Genomic DNA, 17,437 nt, shown 5'->3' with positions numbered 1-17,437 from the left:
TATATGTAGGCACAACACTATATATATAATACTTTTTTGGGGGGGGTTCAAGACAGGGTTTCTCTGTTTACAGCCCTGGCTGTTCTGGAACCAGTGCTTGTAGACCAGATTGGCCTCAAACTCACAGAGTTGAGTACTGGGATTAAAGGTGTGCGCCAGCACCACCCGGCTAAATAAGTTTTTTAAAGAAACCAAACAGATGGCTGATGGCCAGAACCTGTTCCACTCATTTTCATCTGTTGGCTTTCTGAGTGAGCATATATGTTCCGTGCCTCTTACCCACTGCTCAACAACACATTGTATTTATTTCTGTTATTTCAGGCAGGGTTAGTCTGTGTAACAGCCTTGACTGCCTGGAACTCCCTCTGTAGACCAGGCTGGCCTCAAACTCACAGAGATCTGTTGGGGAATATTATTTTCAGGTGTGTGACTTTTATTTACACTGCATTTGTTTAACTCTGTGAAGCCTGTCCTAATGAGATGAACAGCCAATAGCAAGGCAGGAGCTAGGATAGGCGGGGCTGGCAGACAGTATAAACAGAAGACCCTAGCACAAAGAAAGAGCCAGAGAATGAGGAAAAGAGGAGGCCGTCAGGGGCCAGCCACTCAGACTACACAGCAAGCCACCGAGAAAGAAGTAAAGTAAGATATACGAAGTAAGAAAGATAAAAGCCCAGAGGCAAAAGGTAGACAGGATAACTTAAGAAAAGCTGGGATAGAAACAAGCCAAGGCCAGGCATTTATAGAAAAGACTCCATGTGTGATGTATTTTGGAGCAGGGAAGCGGGCCCCTCTGGAAGAACAGTGCTCTTTACCTCTGAGCCGTCTCTCTAGCCCCGTTTTGTTTCTTGAGAGAGGGTCTCACTACGTAGCCCTAACTGACCTGAAACTGGTGTACACCAGACAGTCCTCAAACTCATATCCACGTCCTCTGCGTTCAGAGTGCTGGGATTAAAGGTGTATGACACCAAGTCCAAACTGTTTAGTGTGTGTGTGCTTTTTGCAGCACTGGGAATTCAGCCCATGCCATCAAATGCTCAATCCTTGAGCTAAACTCCCAACCCCTCAGTTTATGAAATACAGGCATTTTCTGCCTTGTGGCAAAAGAAGTCTAAGATGCCATAAGTATCCTTTAAAATCTGAATTTCTGCACAAAGAATTGTGGCTGATTCCCATGTCTGAAAGAAGTGACCCACTGTCAAATAGCCAGAGGAATGGTAAATTAGTCCTGCTTGGGGTTCTTCAGTAACTTCCCTGTGACCTAATAAGCCCTGTCTGGTCACTTTCTCTCTACTCCTCTAGCTGGCCACATTTTGCAGAACAGTTTGGGAGTTAACAGCTCCCAAACTGTTTTTGAAGACAACTTTAGGGTGGCTGTCTGGTCATGCAACTGCAGAAACTGAGTGGGTTATCAAATCTCTGCTACCTGTGGGGATATTTATTTTGAAATTTAATTTAAAAATAAGGGAGCTGCATGTGGGAAGCAGAGCTGGGTGAATCTGTTTTTTTTTTTTTTTTTTGGTTTTTCAAGACAGGGTTTCTCTGTGTTCTCTGTGGTTTTGGAACCTGTCCTGGAACTAGCTCTTGTAGACCAGGCTGGCCTCGAACTCACAGAGATCCGCCTGCCTCTGCCTCCCGAGTGCTGGGATTAAAGGCGTGCGCCACCACCTCCCGGCTGAATCTGTTTTTTGAGATGACAGGGTTTCTCTGTGTAACTGCCCTGGCTGTCCTTGAACTCACAGAGATCCGCTGGTCTCTGCCTTCAAGAGCTGGGATCTAAGGCGTGGGCAAAATTAGATAGACAGACAGACAGACAGACAGACAGACAGACTGTATTCCAGAACTGGAGTATGAATGAAAAATAAAAAGGAAGGGGGCTTGGCTGCTCCTAGGTATGGTGGAGGAGAAAGCTTACTATGATAAGGGGGAGACCATAGGTAGAAGCTGAGATATCTGGGAGAATCTGGAGTGGACTTGACCAAACTGAGCTGGGCCATAAGGGGTAAGAGTTAAGGAAAAGGAGAGGGGAGACCCAGGAACCAGGCGCCGCAGCCTGGAGGTCAAAGGCACAAAAAGGAGCAGGTGATTAAAATGTCTGAATGTCTTCTCTCTATAGGGTAGAGCCTCTGGGAGAAGGGCAGCCCATCGCCAGGGCTGGAGAGTCAGGGCAGAGGGCAGGGTATGCCCGCCAGAGCCTGAAACTCGTAGGAACTGAGGCATGCTGGGAGAACCTGGGTCAGGTCTGCTTCCATATGCTAAGCAGGCACATCAAGCATTTTTCCCGGGTTTGAAGCTAACAGGGTTGTAATGAGCATGGAAGCAGATTCCTCTGAATGAATAAATAAAGGGGAATCTGTAGTGTAGATAGAGCAGGAAATTTATAGAACAAAAATGAATGTAACGGTGTAATGTAAAAGCATTTCTTTTTGTGTGTGGTATGGAAAATTACTAAGGTGAAATATTTTTTTTAATATTTATTTATTATGTATACAATATTCTGTGTATGCCTGCAGGCCAGAAGAGGGCACCAGACCCCATTACAGATGGTTGTGAGCCACCATGTGGTTGCTGGGAATTGAACTCAGGACCTTTGGAAGAGCAGGCAATGCTCTTACCCCCTACTAAGGTGAAATATTAAGAGAACATTTGCCCGCTTGAAGGCTGCCACACCCATCTGGCCCTGCCAGATGTGGGAGCTGCACCCAGCAACCGTGGTAACGAAATAATCTTGCCACACAAGAGGGACCCCCACCCTTCTGTGGCCAGTTGATACTGATAACCTAGGACATCTGGTTATCGGAAGGATCAAACAAGGGGCAATTTTGAACTGACTTAAAAGAGGTGGCTGAAGCAGGGCGGTTATCTCACTTCTCACAATGGCTCTGGCATCAGGCCCTCGTGGAAAGAGAGATCCTCCTAGCCTGCCTCCTGAAAAGCAGCAATATTGAATGCCTTGCCTAAACATTTAATGCTCTGTCTCCCGAAAACAGATATTTAACGCCTTGCATCCCGAATGCAAATCCTCATTCCCTGAGAGTGGACATTGAAGGTCTGTCTCCCGAGAACAGACTAGATACTTCTGCCTTTTAGAATGCTTTGCCATCCCGTAAGCAAAGCTTCGTCTTTTGAGCAGACAGAACGCTTTGCCATCCCGAGAGCAAAGCCTTATCTTTGAGAGTGGAGAACTAAAAGCCTTGTCTCCCGAGACTCGGTCACCCGAAAGCCAAGTCCAAGGCCCCTACCAGATACCAGCCTGGAACATCAGGACCTTATTTCCCAAGCGCAGACTACAGGGTCAAGAGTCGATCTTCGCTACCCAGCCCCCAGTGCGGACAAGAGCCCAGCCTGAAGAAATTCAAAAAGCCCTTTTTAAGCCAGGTAATATCAGGTCGTATGATGCTATTTCATGTGTGTATGAGAGGTTAAGAGAAAAGCATAGATGTGTTAATACATATGTTAATGTGTGAAATGTTAAGAGATATTTTATGGATAATTGATAAGATTAGGAAATATTAATGGATAAGTTAAGGTTAAGAAGCGTTTTATAGATAATTAATGGATAAGTTGTATTAAGGTTATAGATAAGTAATGGATAAGTTGTATTAAGGTTAAGAAGTGTTGTATGAATGTGATAAGTTAGATTAAGGTTATGACTGGTTTTATGTATTAGGTTTAGTAGGATTAATAATTGTGATATTGAAGTGCCTGTGTGTTGCCCATTATCAATCCCCCATGCCTATTGAGACTGTAACCCCATCGATGCATTGGATATTGAAGTTGCTAGTAAAGAATCATCATAAAAACAATTCTCTTGCTTGGTCTGGTCACTCATCACTCTCTGGGGAGAAGGGCACAGAGTCCTCATAGATACTACTCGAAAAGAACCTGGAGCTGAAGTCCCCCAGCTCGTAACAAGGGTATAACTGAATTGGTAGAGTGGTTGCCTGATACCCAACTTCTGCTGCCAGCAAAACTACACTCAAAAACGAACGAGAAACAGAAGACCCCGGGTCCCACAGGGTAGGCGGGGACCTAACCGACTCACTCAAGTACTCACTCTCCTACTCCAGCCACGAGCCCCCTGCCCACCTACGTAGGCCAGATAAGTTTAATTTTATTTTATTTTCTTTTTCGAGGCAGGGTCTATTTATGTGAACCTGGCTTTCCTAAAAATCACTTTGTAGACCAAGCTGGCCTCAAACTCAGAAATCCACCTGCCTCTGCCTCTGGGGAACTCGAATGGACGGCGTGAGCCGTGCCCTGCCAAGTGTAATTTTAAAAACAAACTAACAAACGGGGAAACAACAACAAAAACAAACAAACAAACAAAAAACACACTAAGGTGTGGACCGCACGGTAGTGTCCGCCTTTAATTCCCGCGTAGTTTGCTCGGCAGGTGGAAACAGAGGACCTAGGCTACAGAAGACCGGTCTCCCAAAATAAATAAATTAATTAAGGACAAAAAACGTAAGCACAACAGCGGGCAAGTGTGACCTCTCACGTCGTCTAACGGCGCACAGCAGGCTGGCTCCAGTCTGCCCAAGGTCAAGGGACCTCGCAGGGGTCTGCACCCTCCCTGGCGTCCCAGGATCCTCGAGGCCCCGGGTCCTTCCCGGGAACCGGAAGAGACGTAAAGAAGGCGGGGCTGAGTTTTAGAAACCGGACCGTGAAGCTTTGCGCTTCCTCTTTCCTGCCAGCGCCGAGCGATGGGTGAGTGTTGCTGTGGGCCGGGTCGGGCTGCGGGGAGCGAGCGCCATCCGTCTCCATCCTGCCCCGCAGCCCTGCCAGGAGCATGCTCTTCCCGACCGTGGGCCACGAGCCCACGTGGGGAGGGCCGGCCGTGGGCTTGGGCCGCCGAGATCCCCGCGGCCGCTTCCCGGGCTCCGGGCTCCAGGCTGCGAGCGGCCCATCATGGCTGCCGCGGGCCGCACGCGGATGATGACACCTAGGTGTGCTGCATACTCCCGACTGCGTCGTGGGGAGGCCAACCTTGGAGAGCTGAGTGTGCGGCCCGCCGGCCGAGCGGGGCCCCGGAGCTGGCCGGGTCGCCGGCACCGAGGCCCGATCGCTCAGGCTTGCGTCCCTGCTCCCGCACACAGGCATCTCTCGGGACAACTGGCACAAGCGCCGCAAGACCGGGGGCAAGAGAAAGCCCTACCACAAGAAGCGGAAGTATGAGCTGGGACGGCCTGCGGCTAACACTAAGGTGGGTGCCGGAGTCGGGGGGTCTCTTGTCCGAGCGCCCTGTCTGGGAGGCTGGGCGTCTCGCACGTGTCCTCGGGCGGAGGGAAGTCCTGGAGAACCCAGGGTCGGGGCCCCCCGCTCTCATGGGCACATGTTGGGGACCAGGCCTTGCAGGACGCCTAGGGGTGGGCTCCTTTCGTGTTAGCCCTGTAACGTTGGGACTTTTTTTGCCGCAGTTCCTGCTGTGTTTGCGGGGCCTGGCTTTTCTTTCTGGAGGTAATTAGAATGATGAAAAAGTATCCTTAGGCGTGGTTATGGCCGTCTTGGTCACCTGTATGCCACTTGCCCGTGAAAGGACTTGTCATAGTTACACTGACTGTTACCTCCCATCTAGCTCAGGTTCCTCTCCTGGTCCCCTCTCTTCGTGGTGACCATGTTCTGGCTTTCTTGTGTTTTCCAGATTGGCCCTCGTCGCATCCACACGGTCCGTGTGCGAGGAGGCAATAAGAAGTACCGTGCCCTGAGATTGGATGTGGGAAACTTTTCCTGGGGTTCTGAGTGTGAGTCCTTCGGCTGTATCAGAGTATTTAAGTTTGCCTTGAGGTAGCTGGAGAGTTCCTTTCCATTCTGATCTAATGAGTCCTGCAACCGCGGGGTGTTTCCTAAAGATTGCTGAGAAAAGCTTTGAATTCCAGGAAAAAGTAGTGTGGGCCAAGAGCTGAGCGGCTGGGTATTTTGCCCTTCCTGGGATAAAGGACCCTGGGGAAGCGGGTACGGCCAGTAGTTGCCCTGGTAGGAATGTTGTGTGAGCGAACGTGTGTTCGCTGGAGCCAGGTACAAGTTAAGCAAGTGCCTTGGTGTTGAGCTGCCTTCCCTGCCCCTAAATTGTGAATTTCCCTGGCACGCAGGCTGTACTCGCAAGACAAGGATCATTGACGTCGTCTACAATGCGTCCAATAACGAGCTGGTCCGCACCAAGACTCTGGTCAAGAACTGCATCGTGCTCATTGACAGCACCCCGTACCGACAGTGGTACGAGTCCCACTATGCACTGCCCCTGGGCCGCAAGAAGGGGGCCAAGCTGGTGAGTTCCTTTCCTGCTGGGGGACGAGGTGGGGGAGGGCTGCCTTCTTGTGATGAAAATTCTGTCCAGTTCTGCTACTGAAGGAAGGAGATGAACACTTGTGTGCTGAAGAAGGCAAGCGTCAGGGGATGGGGTGTTCGGGAAGATCTGGTGACTTTAATGATGACCAGTCATTTGTGTTTTCTTTATTCAGACTCCTGAGGAGGAAGAAATATTAAACAAAAAACGATCAAAGAAAATTCAGAAGAAATACGATGAAAGGAAAAAGAACGCCAAGATCAGCAGTCTCCTGGAGGAGCAGTTCCAGCAGGGCAAGCTTCTGGGTGAGTGAGATCGATGGGTGCTGTGTTGGGGGCGGGAGTTGCCCGGCTTGATTGACTGTTGAGGTGTTAGGAGGTGTGAACAGTGGGGTTCAGAAAGCGTGAGTGGAGGTTGCTGCTTGCTGTAGGCCTAAGAGGGAATTCATGTGTGGAACGGGCTGAGTGGTGGTTGGGGAAGTTGGTGCCCTGGCTGATGGCTGTCTCAGTGATGAGAACTTTGTCCAGTTCTGCTGCTGAGGTCTAAGTGAGGATAAAGTGTATCTGAGGAGACAGTTGGCTTCATGCCTGCCCTTTGGGTATCGGACCAGCTTGAGGTAGGTTGAGTGGGGCCTCTTACTAAGGACCACCTATTCTCTTACAGCCTGTATCGCCTCAAGACCAGGCCAGTGTGGCAGAGCAGATGGCTATGTACTAGAAGGCAAGGAGCTGGAGTTTTATCTGAGGAAGATCAAAGCCCGGAAAGGCAAATAAACCATCCATCATAGCTCATGTAATAAAGGTGTTTATTCTGTATTTATATTGTCGGAATGTTTCCTCCTCCCCTCTGCAAAGCTGGGCTCATCTTTGCTGTCTGACCCATGCAGCCACACTGTAAGGCCCGGTGCCTAGTCCTCGAGAACAGTGGTTACAATAAAGTCAGTACTCTGGGTCTTTTTGTTTTGTAAGGCGGGAGTTCTCTGTATAATAGCTCTAGCTGTCCTGGAACTAGCTCTGGTAGACCAGACTGGCCTCGAACTACTCACAGAGCCAAGTGCCTGGGATTAAAGGCATGCGCCACCACCATCCAGCTTCCTGGGTCTTGTGGGAGCCTAGAGCACTTTGGTATAGAGGAGGCTTGTGAGCTCTTCAGTGCTGATCTCTCCAACAGTACTGGTGTGCTTCTATGTCAGGACAGAGAACTGTCCCTTTGTAGACTTGGGTTTTCAGGGCTCTGTTAGTGTGTGTGCTAGGCATCTGCGTGTATGAATTTTTTTTTTCAGGGTGAGGTTGAATGTTTATTCAGGGGGTTATGGAGGAGGAAGGGTGAAGGGGGAACAGAGGGAGACAGAAGGGGGGCCTGTATGAATATTAAGCACATGGCTATACCACCTGCTATACTTGCAGCCTTGTTAGGTGGTTCGTGGGAAGTCTGGGGACTTGAGCATTCTGTTGAGGATCCTGACAGTTATACAGTTATACAAGTTACAAGAGATGTCTTGACAAGTTTGGGGGACTTTTTTGAGGTAGTCTCTGGAGCTCCCCACCAGGCTGATTTCAGCTCAGATTCATCTTCTACATCCTGGGTGCTGGATTAGAGGTATGCATTGCCTTAAACATTAAGTTTTAAGATTTCCCAGAGAAGTTAAGAGGAGAAATGGTACTTTATCTAAAATCAGCTATGCACCCTAACCCAAGTGGTTGGCTATCCAGTGCAGGGTCTTAATGCTCATTAAGCAAACTTTTTTTTTTTGGTTTTTTGAGACAGGGTTTCTCTGGTTTTGGAGCCTGTCCTGGAACTAGCTCTTATAGACCAGGCTGGTCTCGAACTCACAGAGATCCGCCTGCCTCTGCCTCCCGAGTGCTGGGATTAAAGGTGTGCGCCACCACCGCCCGGCATTAAGCAAACATTTTGTCTGTCTGACCTTTCAAAGGTTTGGGGGTTTCTCTATACCTTTGGAGCCTGTTCTGGAACTCACTCTGTCCAGGCTGACCTCAGACTCCGAGATCTGCCTGCTGGGATTAAAGGTGTGCAACACCACTGCCTGGCAGGTTTTGTTTCTTGTTTTGGCTGGGTTTGGTTTTTAAAGCAGGGGGTTTCTCTGTGTGACAATTATGGCTGTCCTGGAACTTTTATAGACCAGGCTTACCTCAAACTCAGATCTGCCTCCTGCCCCACTAGTGCTGAGGTTAAAGGTGTGCACTGTCCTACATGAGATCAAGTTTTTGCTTTGAGGGGAGATGTTCTAAAACAAGGTCTCTGGTCCTGGCTGTCCTGGATCTCAAATCCACCAGCCTCTGACTTCTGAGATTAAAGGTATGTGCTATCAACCCCCCAGCAAATTTTGGAGTTCATGGGGGACTTGTTTACAGTTCCAGAGGGTTAATCTATGGCCATTTTGGTGGGGAACATTGCAGCAAGTGAGTATATCACTGTAGCTGCAGCTGCATTTACAGCTACCTGAATGTAAGAGCCAGGAGATGGGTTTTAAAACCTCAAAATTGGTTTTGTTTGTTTTTTTAAAGATTATTTTATATACAGTATTCTCAGTATTCTGTCTGCATGTGTGTCTGCAAGCCAGAAGAGGGCACCAGATCTTATTACAGATGGTTGTGAGCCACCATGTGGTTGCTGGGAATTGAACTCAGGACCTTTGGAAGAGCAAGCAGTGCTCTTAACCACTGAGCCATCTCTCCAGCCCCCAAAATTGGTTTGTTTTTGAGATCAGGGCTTAATATGATCAGGGCTAGCCGTGAGCTCATAGGGGTCTGTTTGCCTTTATCTCTTTGTGTTGATTAAAGATGGGCACCAGGAGATTCATCCCGTGTCCCCACACCCTCCCACCCCGCTTGGTGTCTTGTCTGCATCCACATTGTGTACCATGTGTTTGTCTGGTGCTCAAGAAGGTCAGAAGAGGGCACTGGACCTGTTGGAACTGGAATGGGTGCTCTTAACGACTACTCAGCCTTTCTAATAAGTTAATTTTTTGATTTTTGAGAGAATTTCTCTGTAGTCCTGGCTGGCCTCAAACTCAGAGATCTACCTGTCTACCTCCCGAGTGATGGGATTGAATGTGTGTGCTGCCACCACCTGCCTAACAATCTTTTTCTGTTTTTCTATAATACTGGCTGCTCTTGAACCCAAGATCTGTTTGGGATTAAAGGCTGCCACCACCGCCTTCTAACCCCAGGGCTGTGAATATCAAATGAGGTTCATGAGCTGTATCTCTAGCTGTCCCTCCCTACCTTAAGACCGATGGAATTTAATGAATTTAATGAAGTTCATGTTTTTTTTTTTAAATATTTATACAGTATTCTGTCTGCTTGTATGCCCGCAGGCCAGAAGAGGGCACCAGACCTCATTATAGATGGTTGTGAGCCATGTGGTTGCTGGGAATTGAACTCAGGACCTTTGGAAGAGCAGGCAGTGCTCTTAATTGCTGAGCCATCTCTCCAGCCCCTGAAGCTCATGTTTTAAGAAGTTGATGTAGGAGGCTTTTCAAGAGAAAGTCAAATTCAGCTCCCTTTTGTTACACACTGACTGGGCCTGGCAGTGTGGCACACTCTTGTTTTTCCTTTTTTTAAATTTTTTTTAAAATTTATGTGTACAACATTCTGCCCCCATGTATGCCTGCAGGCCAGAAGAGGGCACCAGACCCCATTACAGATGGTTGTGAGCCACCATGTGGTTGCTGGGAATTGAACTCAGGACCTTTGGAAGGACAGGCAATGCTCTTAACCACTGAGCCATCTCTCCAGCCCCTTAATTCTTTTTAATATTAATTATACAGTATCCTGCCTGTAGGCCAGAAGAGGGCACCAGATCTCATTATAGGTGGTTGTAGACCTGGAAGAGCAGTCAGTGCTCTTAACCACTGAGCCATCTCTCCAGCCCTCTTTTTTTTGAGACAGGGTTTCTCTGTAGCTTTAGAGCCTGTTCCTTACAACTCAGCTCTGTAAATTAAGCTGGCCTCAAACCCACCTGTCTCTCTCTGCCTCTCAGTACCACCGCCACCCTTCGTGACTCCTGACTCCCACTTTTAATCCTAGCACTTAGGTGGATCTCTGAGTTCAGGGCCAACCTGTTCTACAGAGTGAGTTCCAGGACTACATAGTGAATCCCTGTTTTGAAAACAGTATTCTCCGTCATTAACATGTGTAAAAGCATTTGTGCTTCCTATATTAGCATTGGTTATCACTGGTGTGCTATTGTCTGCACATTTAAGATTTGGATAAGTGGCTCAGCCTGTGTAAACGCCTGTCACACAAGCCTGACCTAAATCTGATTTCCAGAAGCACAGGGGCTGATTCTGAAAACATCCTTTGACCCCACACACAGTGTGTCCACATCCACACAGCCCACATGAGAGGAGGGGCACACTAGCTCCTGCCTTGTCTGACCGCAGGCTTGCTATGATGCTGCTTCCATGGGCATACACTATCTTTCAGCTCTGGCTGTGCTGGTAGACAAGACTGGCATTTAACTCAGGTGTTTCCCTCCCTCTGCCCTCTACAGCATACACTTGTGATACAATTTTTTGTCTCTGGTTTTTTCAAGACAGGGTTTTTCTGTGTAGCTTTGGAGCCTGTCCTAAAATTCACTATAAACAAGGCTGGCCTCAAACTCACAGAGATCCACCTGTCTGCCTCCCAAGTGCTGAGATTAAAAGCGTAAACCACCGCTGCCTGGTGTTAGTGTTTTTGATTGCCATCGAGAGGACTCCACTGGTAAAGGCATGTGCCAGGCCTGATGACCCGAGTTCAGTCCCTGGAACCCATAGTATAGAAGGACAGAACTGATTGCAAAGGTGGGCCTCCAACACACTGATAAATGTAGTACGGTTTTCATTTTGATAACTGGAGAGGGCAGCCAGGTGATGATTCACAGTGAGCCAATGGCTTTATTCTCGTTATAAATAAAAAGCGAGCATTGCAAATAAAGGCCCCACAGCACAGCCACTGACCTGCCTTCAGAGTGAGGTTACTAGGGTAAGGAATGTCTTTTCACTTTCACACTTGGTTCTAAAACCGCTGTCACAGGCCAGCAGCAGTCCACCCAGCATCTACGCAAAACTGGAAATGCCACTTCCTGAGCTCAGTACTAAAAGGCAGCACAGAGGCTGGGGTTGGACACCAGGCCAGACTTCTAGGGATGCTGGCGTTCCCCCAGTGTTTTGGGCCTAGCTCCCCAATGCCTGAAAAGGTAACCTTGCCTCTGTGTTCTAGCCCTACGTATTTGGCCTTTATTCTAGCTTCCCCCCAAGCAATCTATCCCACTATCACGCTAAAGGAGATAAACCCTACCCCCAGCTCTAACTCCTGGCCATCTTTGCTTTCAAAGGCTGTCCCCAAATGCTTTCCCCAGTGGGAAAGTTGCTCCAAGCGCAACTGGGGAAGAAGGCAGGGTGGCAGTCTCAAGGTTCCAGGGCTTCATCCCCAGATTCCTCAGCCTCATCTATACGGCTTGCAGCCTCTTCGCCACCCAACTCGGTCCGCAAGCGAAGCAGGTGCGGAGTCCTGGGGGCACCGCGTGCTCGGCCAAAGTTCCGCAGGCTTATAGCTGGTGACAGTGCTCCTGTGCCCAGGAAGCGGCCCAGCATCGGGGTCTGCGTGGAGGGTGCCGGCAGGTCGGACCTTGGGGACGCCTCCACCTGCAGGCACTGCTCAGGGTCGTCGCTCATGCTGCCAGGGCCAAAGCGGATAGAGACAAGTTTGTATCCTCATAGGGTCCCCAGGGACTAGGCACCAGTTTCCGGGTCAAATCCCGACTCACCGCAGGTTGAAGGTGGAACCCAGAAAGGAAGGACGCAGCGACTCGGCGGCTGTGGCCACCGTATAGGGTGGCTGAGGTTGGGCCTCATCCCAGTACTGATCCTTCTCAGCAGGAGGCAGGTTCTGGTACATATCATCCACAGAGAGCAGGGACACCTGAGCCAGCAGAAGGGCAAACAGTAAGCCACAACTGTTTCTCCTCCGCACACCTGGCTATCTGCCCCCAGTCCCCTACCCCACACCTAACCTGCAAGTTTCGATCTATGAGCTGGTTGGTCTCAAAGTCATCGTCATCCTCACCAAAGGGGTTAATGAGCTGTTCAGCTACCTATGAATGGAAGAAACGGTGACTTCCGGCGCAGAGCTCCCTCCCCTCCTCCCCCCCCCCCCCCCCTCTTCTCTTCTCTTTTTTCCTTGCCTGTCTTCTTTGTAGAACACCACACCCACCTTGAGCCAACCAGCATAAAAGAAAAACTGCAGCAATGTGGTAAGAGGCACGAACATGTCCAGGTCCCCCAGGGCTGGAGAGGACCCCTCAGATTCGGTAGTCCCCGTTTCTGGCTCCACAAACTGTCGGCCCACCAGGGAAAGGGCAAAGAAGGAATATACAGCTATCGTCACCACCTGAAGGAAACGCAAGGGTCAGAGCGCCCTGGGACAACAAGAGAGTCTGTCCCCATTTTTGAGGGCCTGGAGAGGTCTGCCGAGTAGATTAGGTATGGACTACTGGGTGGCAGTAGCAAATAGAGACAAAAATCTTTTTGTTTTCACTTTTTAGGACAGGGTCTCTGTGTAGCCCTGGTTGTATTTGATGGAGCTTGTTATGTAGACCAGGCTGTCTTCGAACTCACAGAGATCCTTCTGCCTCTGTCTCCCAAGTGTTGGAATTAAAGATGTATGCCACCATGCCTGGCAGGACAGGATCATCTTTTTGTTATTTTTTTTTCAAAGACTTTCTCTGTGTAGTCTGCTGACCTGAAACCCACCTTGTAGACCAGGTTGGCCTCTTACCCAGAGATCTGCCTGCTTCTACCTCAGCTACCCGAGTGAGGGGATTAAAGGTGTGTGCCACCACTACCTGACTCGAGACCGAGTTATCTTTACGGGTGTGGAGGAAGGTTTTTGAGGATGACCCTCAGCAGTTCAGTACCTCCTGAGACTGACTTGGTCTAGATGAAGAGCCATCTCTGGCCCTTGGGATCTCACACACTATTGTGCATCCAATAGGTTCCTGAGCCGGGCAGGTAAGCAGTTACCTGGGTGTAGACAAGGGGGATGCTGATCCAGTCATAGTGAAACAGCATGCTGCACTTGGCACGGTACTTGTTCAGCTCCTAGAGAAGCAGGTGAGGGGGAGGTCAGAGGAGACAAGGGAGATGAGGAAGAAAGCAGGAGATGCCACATAAAAATGACCTGGACCAGGCTTGAGCCCCAGGCTCTCAGGTCGTCAGGTCAGGCTGAGGTGCTTAAGGTAGGAAGAAATTTCCCGCGCTGGAGCCAGAAAGTCCATGATCCCAGCTTCACTAACATACTGTGTGAGGGGCTTCTCAACTCTGCCTTTGAGAGGGGATGATAGTACCTGTCTTGCAGGGTTGTTTTGAGGACTAAGTGAGTCAACACAAGGACATGCTTCCCAAGTACGCAGTTGCTAGGCCTGGTGGCTCATGCCTGCAATTCCAAAGTTTAGGAGGCAGCGGCAGGATTAACACGGGTTTGAGGCTAGCCTTGGCTAAGTAGTGAGTTTCAGGCAAGCTTGAGCTATGGAGAGTAATCTTGTACACCCCCCCCCCAAATTGTGTGGCATATAGTTCGTGCCTTTTAAGTGTCAAGTACCAAAAATATTATTCTGAAGCTGGCGATAGAACCAAAGATCCAAACCCTAAGCTGACTTACTTCCAGTATGAGACAGAGAGCAATGTCATCACGAATTCGTCCATCCCTGCGGGCCCGCGCGGCGAGGTTAGTGAACCAGACGCAAGGGACCCAGTACTTGTTAAAATCAGATTTCAAGCTCTCAAACTTTTTCCTCTCTTCCTGAGACATGAAACCTGCCAGGGTGAAGAAGGTAAGGTGCAGACGTCTCCTGCCGCCAGGGGGCGCTAGGAGTCCAGCATCTGGCTGGTCTCCCTTAGACCCACTGACTTCTCTGGAATCCTGGAGCGCCCCCTAAGGGTCAAACTTTTCCATCACGAGAGGAAAGCCAAGCCATCCAGCCACCCACCCAGGGGCTGCGACCACCCAGGCACCTGCATCCACCACGTGCTCCATAGTGGGGAAGCGCTTGAGCACACGGGTGCTCACGGAACGGAGCACCAGCACGGATGCCAGGTTGGCATAGCGGATGAGAGTTCGGCGTAGTAAACGGCCACTCTGGTCCACACCGTGCACACAGGCTGAGATGACACACATTAACTGGTCCGGCAGGGGGATGCTTGTGTACTGAGACCACCATCGGTTCACCACCAAAGTCACGTAGAAACCTGGTGAGCCACCGTGGATAACAGGGCCAGAAAGAAAGGTGCCAGGCATTAGGGTGGTACTGTATGGGACTCTGGGGCCCTTCTGGTTCCACTCCCTGACTGGGAAAGTCGGGCCCGGAAGAGGCAGAGAAGACAAACTTCCGGATTATTTTTGACTCTGACACCTTTTCTCTAGGAGGGTAGGGAGGGATTATCCCTTCTCTCTAGCTCCCCTTTGGTACCCAGAGTGGGGTTTTAAGGCCAGCTGGTGTGCCAGTGAAGATTGAGGGGCCAGCAAATGACAGGCAAGAAGTGACCCAGAGAAACTGTGGACCCAGGCTCTAGTCCTTTTGTCTGCTGATTGACTCAAGGCGAAACTTCCCAGAGCTGTCCCCTCAACCCAAAGGTTAGAGCACATGGTCAGGAGACCAGGGGAAACTAGACGGGGGCCTCACCCAGCACGAAGGACAGAGGGATGAGGTCTGCTGAGCGGTTGCAGTATCGGGCCACCTGGGCATAAATATGCTTCTGCTCCTGGGTCAGCAACAGCCTAGGGCACACAGGGCAGAGACCCGGGTTGGAAGGAGGCCGGCAGCACAGGTCTTCACGGGCCAGGGTTCTGAGCTGCTCTCACCGGTACGTGATGCTGAGTACAGCATACAAGGCACCAAAGAGCAGGAACTCTTTGTACAAGAGCTTGTAGATGCTGCCCCTCCAGCGGAGGAGCAGGCCAGAGAAGGCTCCAAAGCGCGCCTCTGCCACCTTGAGAGTGTAGGACACCGTCATGGTGCTGGAGTCTGGTGCAGGTCACAGGGCTGTCTTCTTTGCTCGTCTTCCCATCTCTAAGACTAGCACCCCAACCAAAGTCCCTTCATCTCCGGTCACTCATCTTCACCCTGTGTCTGTAGACAGACAAAGCTGTAGGACAGACAAGTACAAACTGTCCTCTGCAGAACATGGCTGAAGCCAGGATGGAGTCGGGCAGAGTGGTGCTGAGCTCTGCGCCCCTCACACAGAGGTCCTCCACAGCCTTTCCACCTCTGGAGCTGAGCTAACTAGATTCTGAAGTGTTGAGGACAACAGCCCCAATTTGTTAGGAATGCTGGCGCGTGTCTCCTATCCCAGCACTCAAGGGAGTCAAGGCAGGAGGTCACCAGTTCAAGACCAGCCTATGCTATATAGCAAGGCCTCGTCTCAAAACAAACAGGAGGCTGGAGAGATGGCTCAGTGTTTGGAAGCACTGGTTGCTCTTCCAGGGGACCCGGGTTCAGTTCCCAGCACCGTCATGGCAGCTCACAACTGTCTATAACTCCAAGATCTGACACCCTCGCACAGAAACACATGCTGGCAAAATACCAATGAACATAAAATAAAAAATAAAGAAAGAGAACCAGACCCGACTCCAAATCAGAGCCACCACTTTTCCTTGGAGCTTTTCCTCAAAACCTACTCACCTGGTATCCCAGGCCCCAGGACCCCCATCCACTCGCCTCTGCCTACCTGGTCTCAGGAGCCCCTCACCTCCACTCACCTGCCTACCTGGTCTCAGAAGCCCCCTACCCCCACTCGCCCCTGCCTACCTGGTCTTGGGAGCAGCCTAGAATAACTGAACCAGACCGCTCTTCACAGTCTTAAGTAGCTGCTGGGCCCATAAAGCTAGGTTGGACTGGCGCTGTCATTGATGGATAGGAGCTGTCATCGAGTTGCTTCTGGGAACTAGGTGTGTGCTGCTATCCCTTTGGGGCTGGGCTGGTCTTTGAGTAACCAAAGTGCCAGGTGTCCTGACCCCACAACTCACACAGGGGACGCCATGTCCTTTAATTGAGGGACAATAGGGATTACTATCTTATGCTCCGGGTGAGATGGCAGTTTAGGGTAAACTTGTCACAATATCAGTGTCTGATCGCAGAGTCCTAACTTAAGGGACAGACAAACACTGTGCCAAGGACACCATTTTATCTTCCTCTCATGGAATCTTCATCACAACCCCATCGTGTGCCCAGTTTCACGGATTATAGATCCAAGAGGCAAATGACTTGCCCAAGGTCACACAACTAGATCATGTTGGAGGCAGGAGTCCAAGCCACGGCTTCTGGACTTGAAAGGCTGGAAGTTGCCTAATTGGGCCTAGAGCACTTGACACCAGCAGCCTCAACACAGTGCCAGACTTCTGTCCCAGGCTCTGGAGGGCCTGGTCAGGCACCACATAGGGTGAAAGAGCGTGTGAATCTAGGAACTCAGCATGACATACATACATCCTTTTGCCCAATGCCTCGACTCCTGGATGCTCTCAGGGTCTCTCTCTCTCTCTCTCTCTCTCTCTCTCTCTCTCTCTCTCTCTCTCTCAGTTTTTTTGAGACGTTGTTTCTCTGTGTACTCTGGAACTCATTCTATAAACAAGGCTGGCCTTGAACTCAGAGCTCAGTCAGCCTCTGCCTCCCAAGTGATGGGATTAAAAGTGTGAGACACCACCACCTGGCTACTCTCTCTCTTAGATGTTTGTTTTAATTTATGTGTGTGTGTGGGGGGGGTAAATGTATGTATGTGCACCACATGTATGCATGGGCTCACAGAGGTCAGAAGAGGGTGTTGGATGCCCTGGAACTGAAGTTATTGCCTGCTGTTTGCTGCCTGATGTGGGTGCCAAGAACTGAATCCAGGTTCTCTGGGAGAGCAATATAATATGTTCATGCTCCTAACTGCTGAGCCCTTTCTCCAGCTCCAAAACAGAGCATTTTAATAATTCTTTGAGAATTTCATACAGTGTATTTAATCATGTTCACCCCTCCTCCCCAACTCTAAATCTATCCCAACCCCCTACTCTCCAATTCTCTCTCTCTCTCTCTCTCTCTCTCTCTCTCTCTCTCTCTCTCTCTCTCCCCCCCCTCCCCCCTCTCCCCCTCTCTCAGCTCACCAAGTCC

General features: G+C 50.1%; 2 protein-coding genes and 4 non-coding genes across 6 annotated transcripts in view; 5 read left to right on the top strand and 1 right to left on the bottom strand.

Annotated features, from left to right (window-relative positions):
- The first annotated feature begins 4,792 nt into the window (after positions 1-4,792).
- Positions 4,793-7,101, top strand: Rps8 (ribosomal protein S8). Its single transcript, XM_050131876.1, has 6 exons — positions 4,793-4,904; positions 5,004-5,206; positions 5,645-5,744; positions 6,093-6,268; positions 6,462-6,591; positions 6,950-7,101. Exons 1-6 carry the CDS (start codon positions 4,793-4,795, stop codon positions 7,057-7,059), a joined length of 831 nt encoding a protein of 276 aa, XP_049987833.1. The 3' UTR covers positions 7,060-7,101.
- On the top strand, positions 4,931-5,009 carry LOC126494538 (small nucleolar RNA SNORD55/SNORD39). The gene has a single exon (XR_007590025.1). It is a non-coding gene; the product is annotated as a small nucleolar RNA SNORD55/SNORD39 (small nucleolar RNA).
- LOC126494541 (small nucleolar RNA SNORD46) lies at positions 5,463-5,566 on the top strand. Its single transcript, XR_007590029.1, has one exon. It is a non-coding gene; the product is annotated as a small nucleolar RNA SNORD46 (small nucleolar RNA).
- LOC126494540 (small nucleolar RNA SNORD38) lies at positions 6,314-6,381 on the top strand. Its single transcript, XR_007590028.1, has one exon. It is a non-coding gene; the product is annotated as a small nucleolar RNA SNORD38 (small nucleolar RNA).
- Positions 6,789-6,858, top strand: LOC126494539 (small nucleolar RNA SNORD38). The gene has a single exon (XR_007590027.1). It is a non-coding gene; the product is annotated as a small nucleolar RNA SNORD38 (small nucleolar RNA).
- Positions 7,102-11,197: 4,096 nt separating the features above from the next.
- Best4 (bestrophin 4) overlaps positions 11,198-17,437 on the bottom strand; it is a 7,768-nt gene continuing 1,528 nt past the window's right edge. Inside the window, exons 2-10 of the mRNA XM_050131911.1 lie at positions 15,151-15,418; positions 14,972-15,066; positions 14,304-14,537; positions 13,951-14,105; positions 13,314-13,391; positions 12,505-12,681; positions 12,305-12,385; positions 12,059-12,213; positions 11,198-11,967 (exon numbers count right to left, since the gene is read on the bottom strand). Of these exons, the coding sequence (XP_049987868.1) occupies positions 11,700-11,967; positions 12,059-12,213; positions 12,305-12,385; positions 12,505-12,681; positions 13,314-13,391; positions 13,951-14,105; positions 14,304-14,537; positions 14,972-15,066; positions 15,151-15,302 (1,395 nt within the window). The 5' untranslated portion in view covers positions 15,303-15,418 and the 3' untranslated portion in view covers positions 11,198-11,699. The remainder of the gene's footprint in view (positions 11,968-12,058; positions 12,214-12,304; positions 12,386-12,504; positions 12,682-13,313; positions 13,392-13,950; positions 14,106-14,303; positions 14,538-14,971; positions 15,067-15,150; positions 15,419-17,437) is intronic.

Source organism: Alexandromys fortis, unplaced genomic scaffold (genome assembly GCF_014885135.2).
Source record: "Alexandromys fortis isolate MF-2015 unplaced genomic scaffold, M_Fortis_MF-2015_v1.1 scaffold_302, whole genome shotgun sequence".
NCBI classification, from domain to species: Eukaryota; Metazoa; Chordata; class Mammalia; order Rodentia; family Cricetidae; genus Alexandromys; species Alexandromys fortis.
This window is presented reverse-complemented; position numbering and strand designations above follow the sequence as displayed.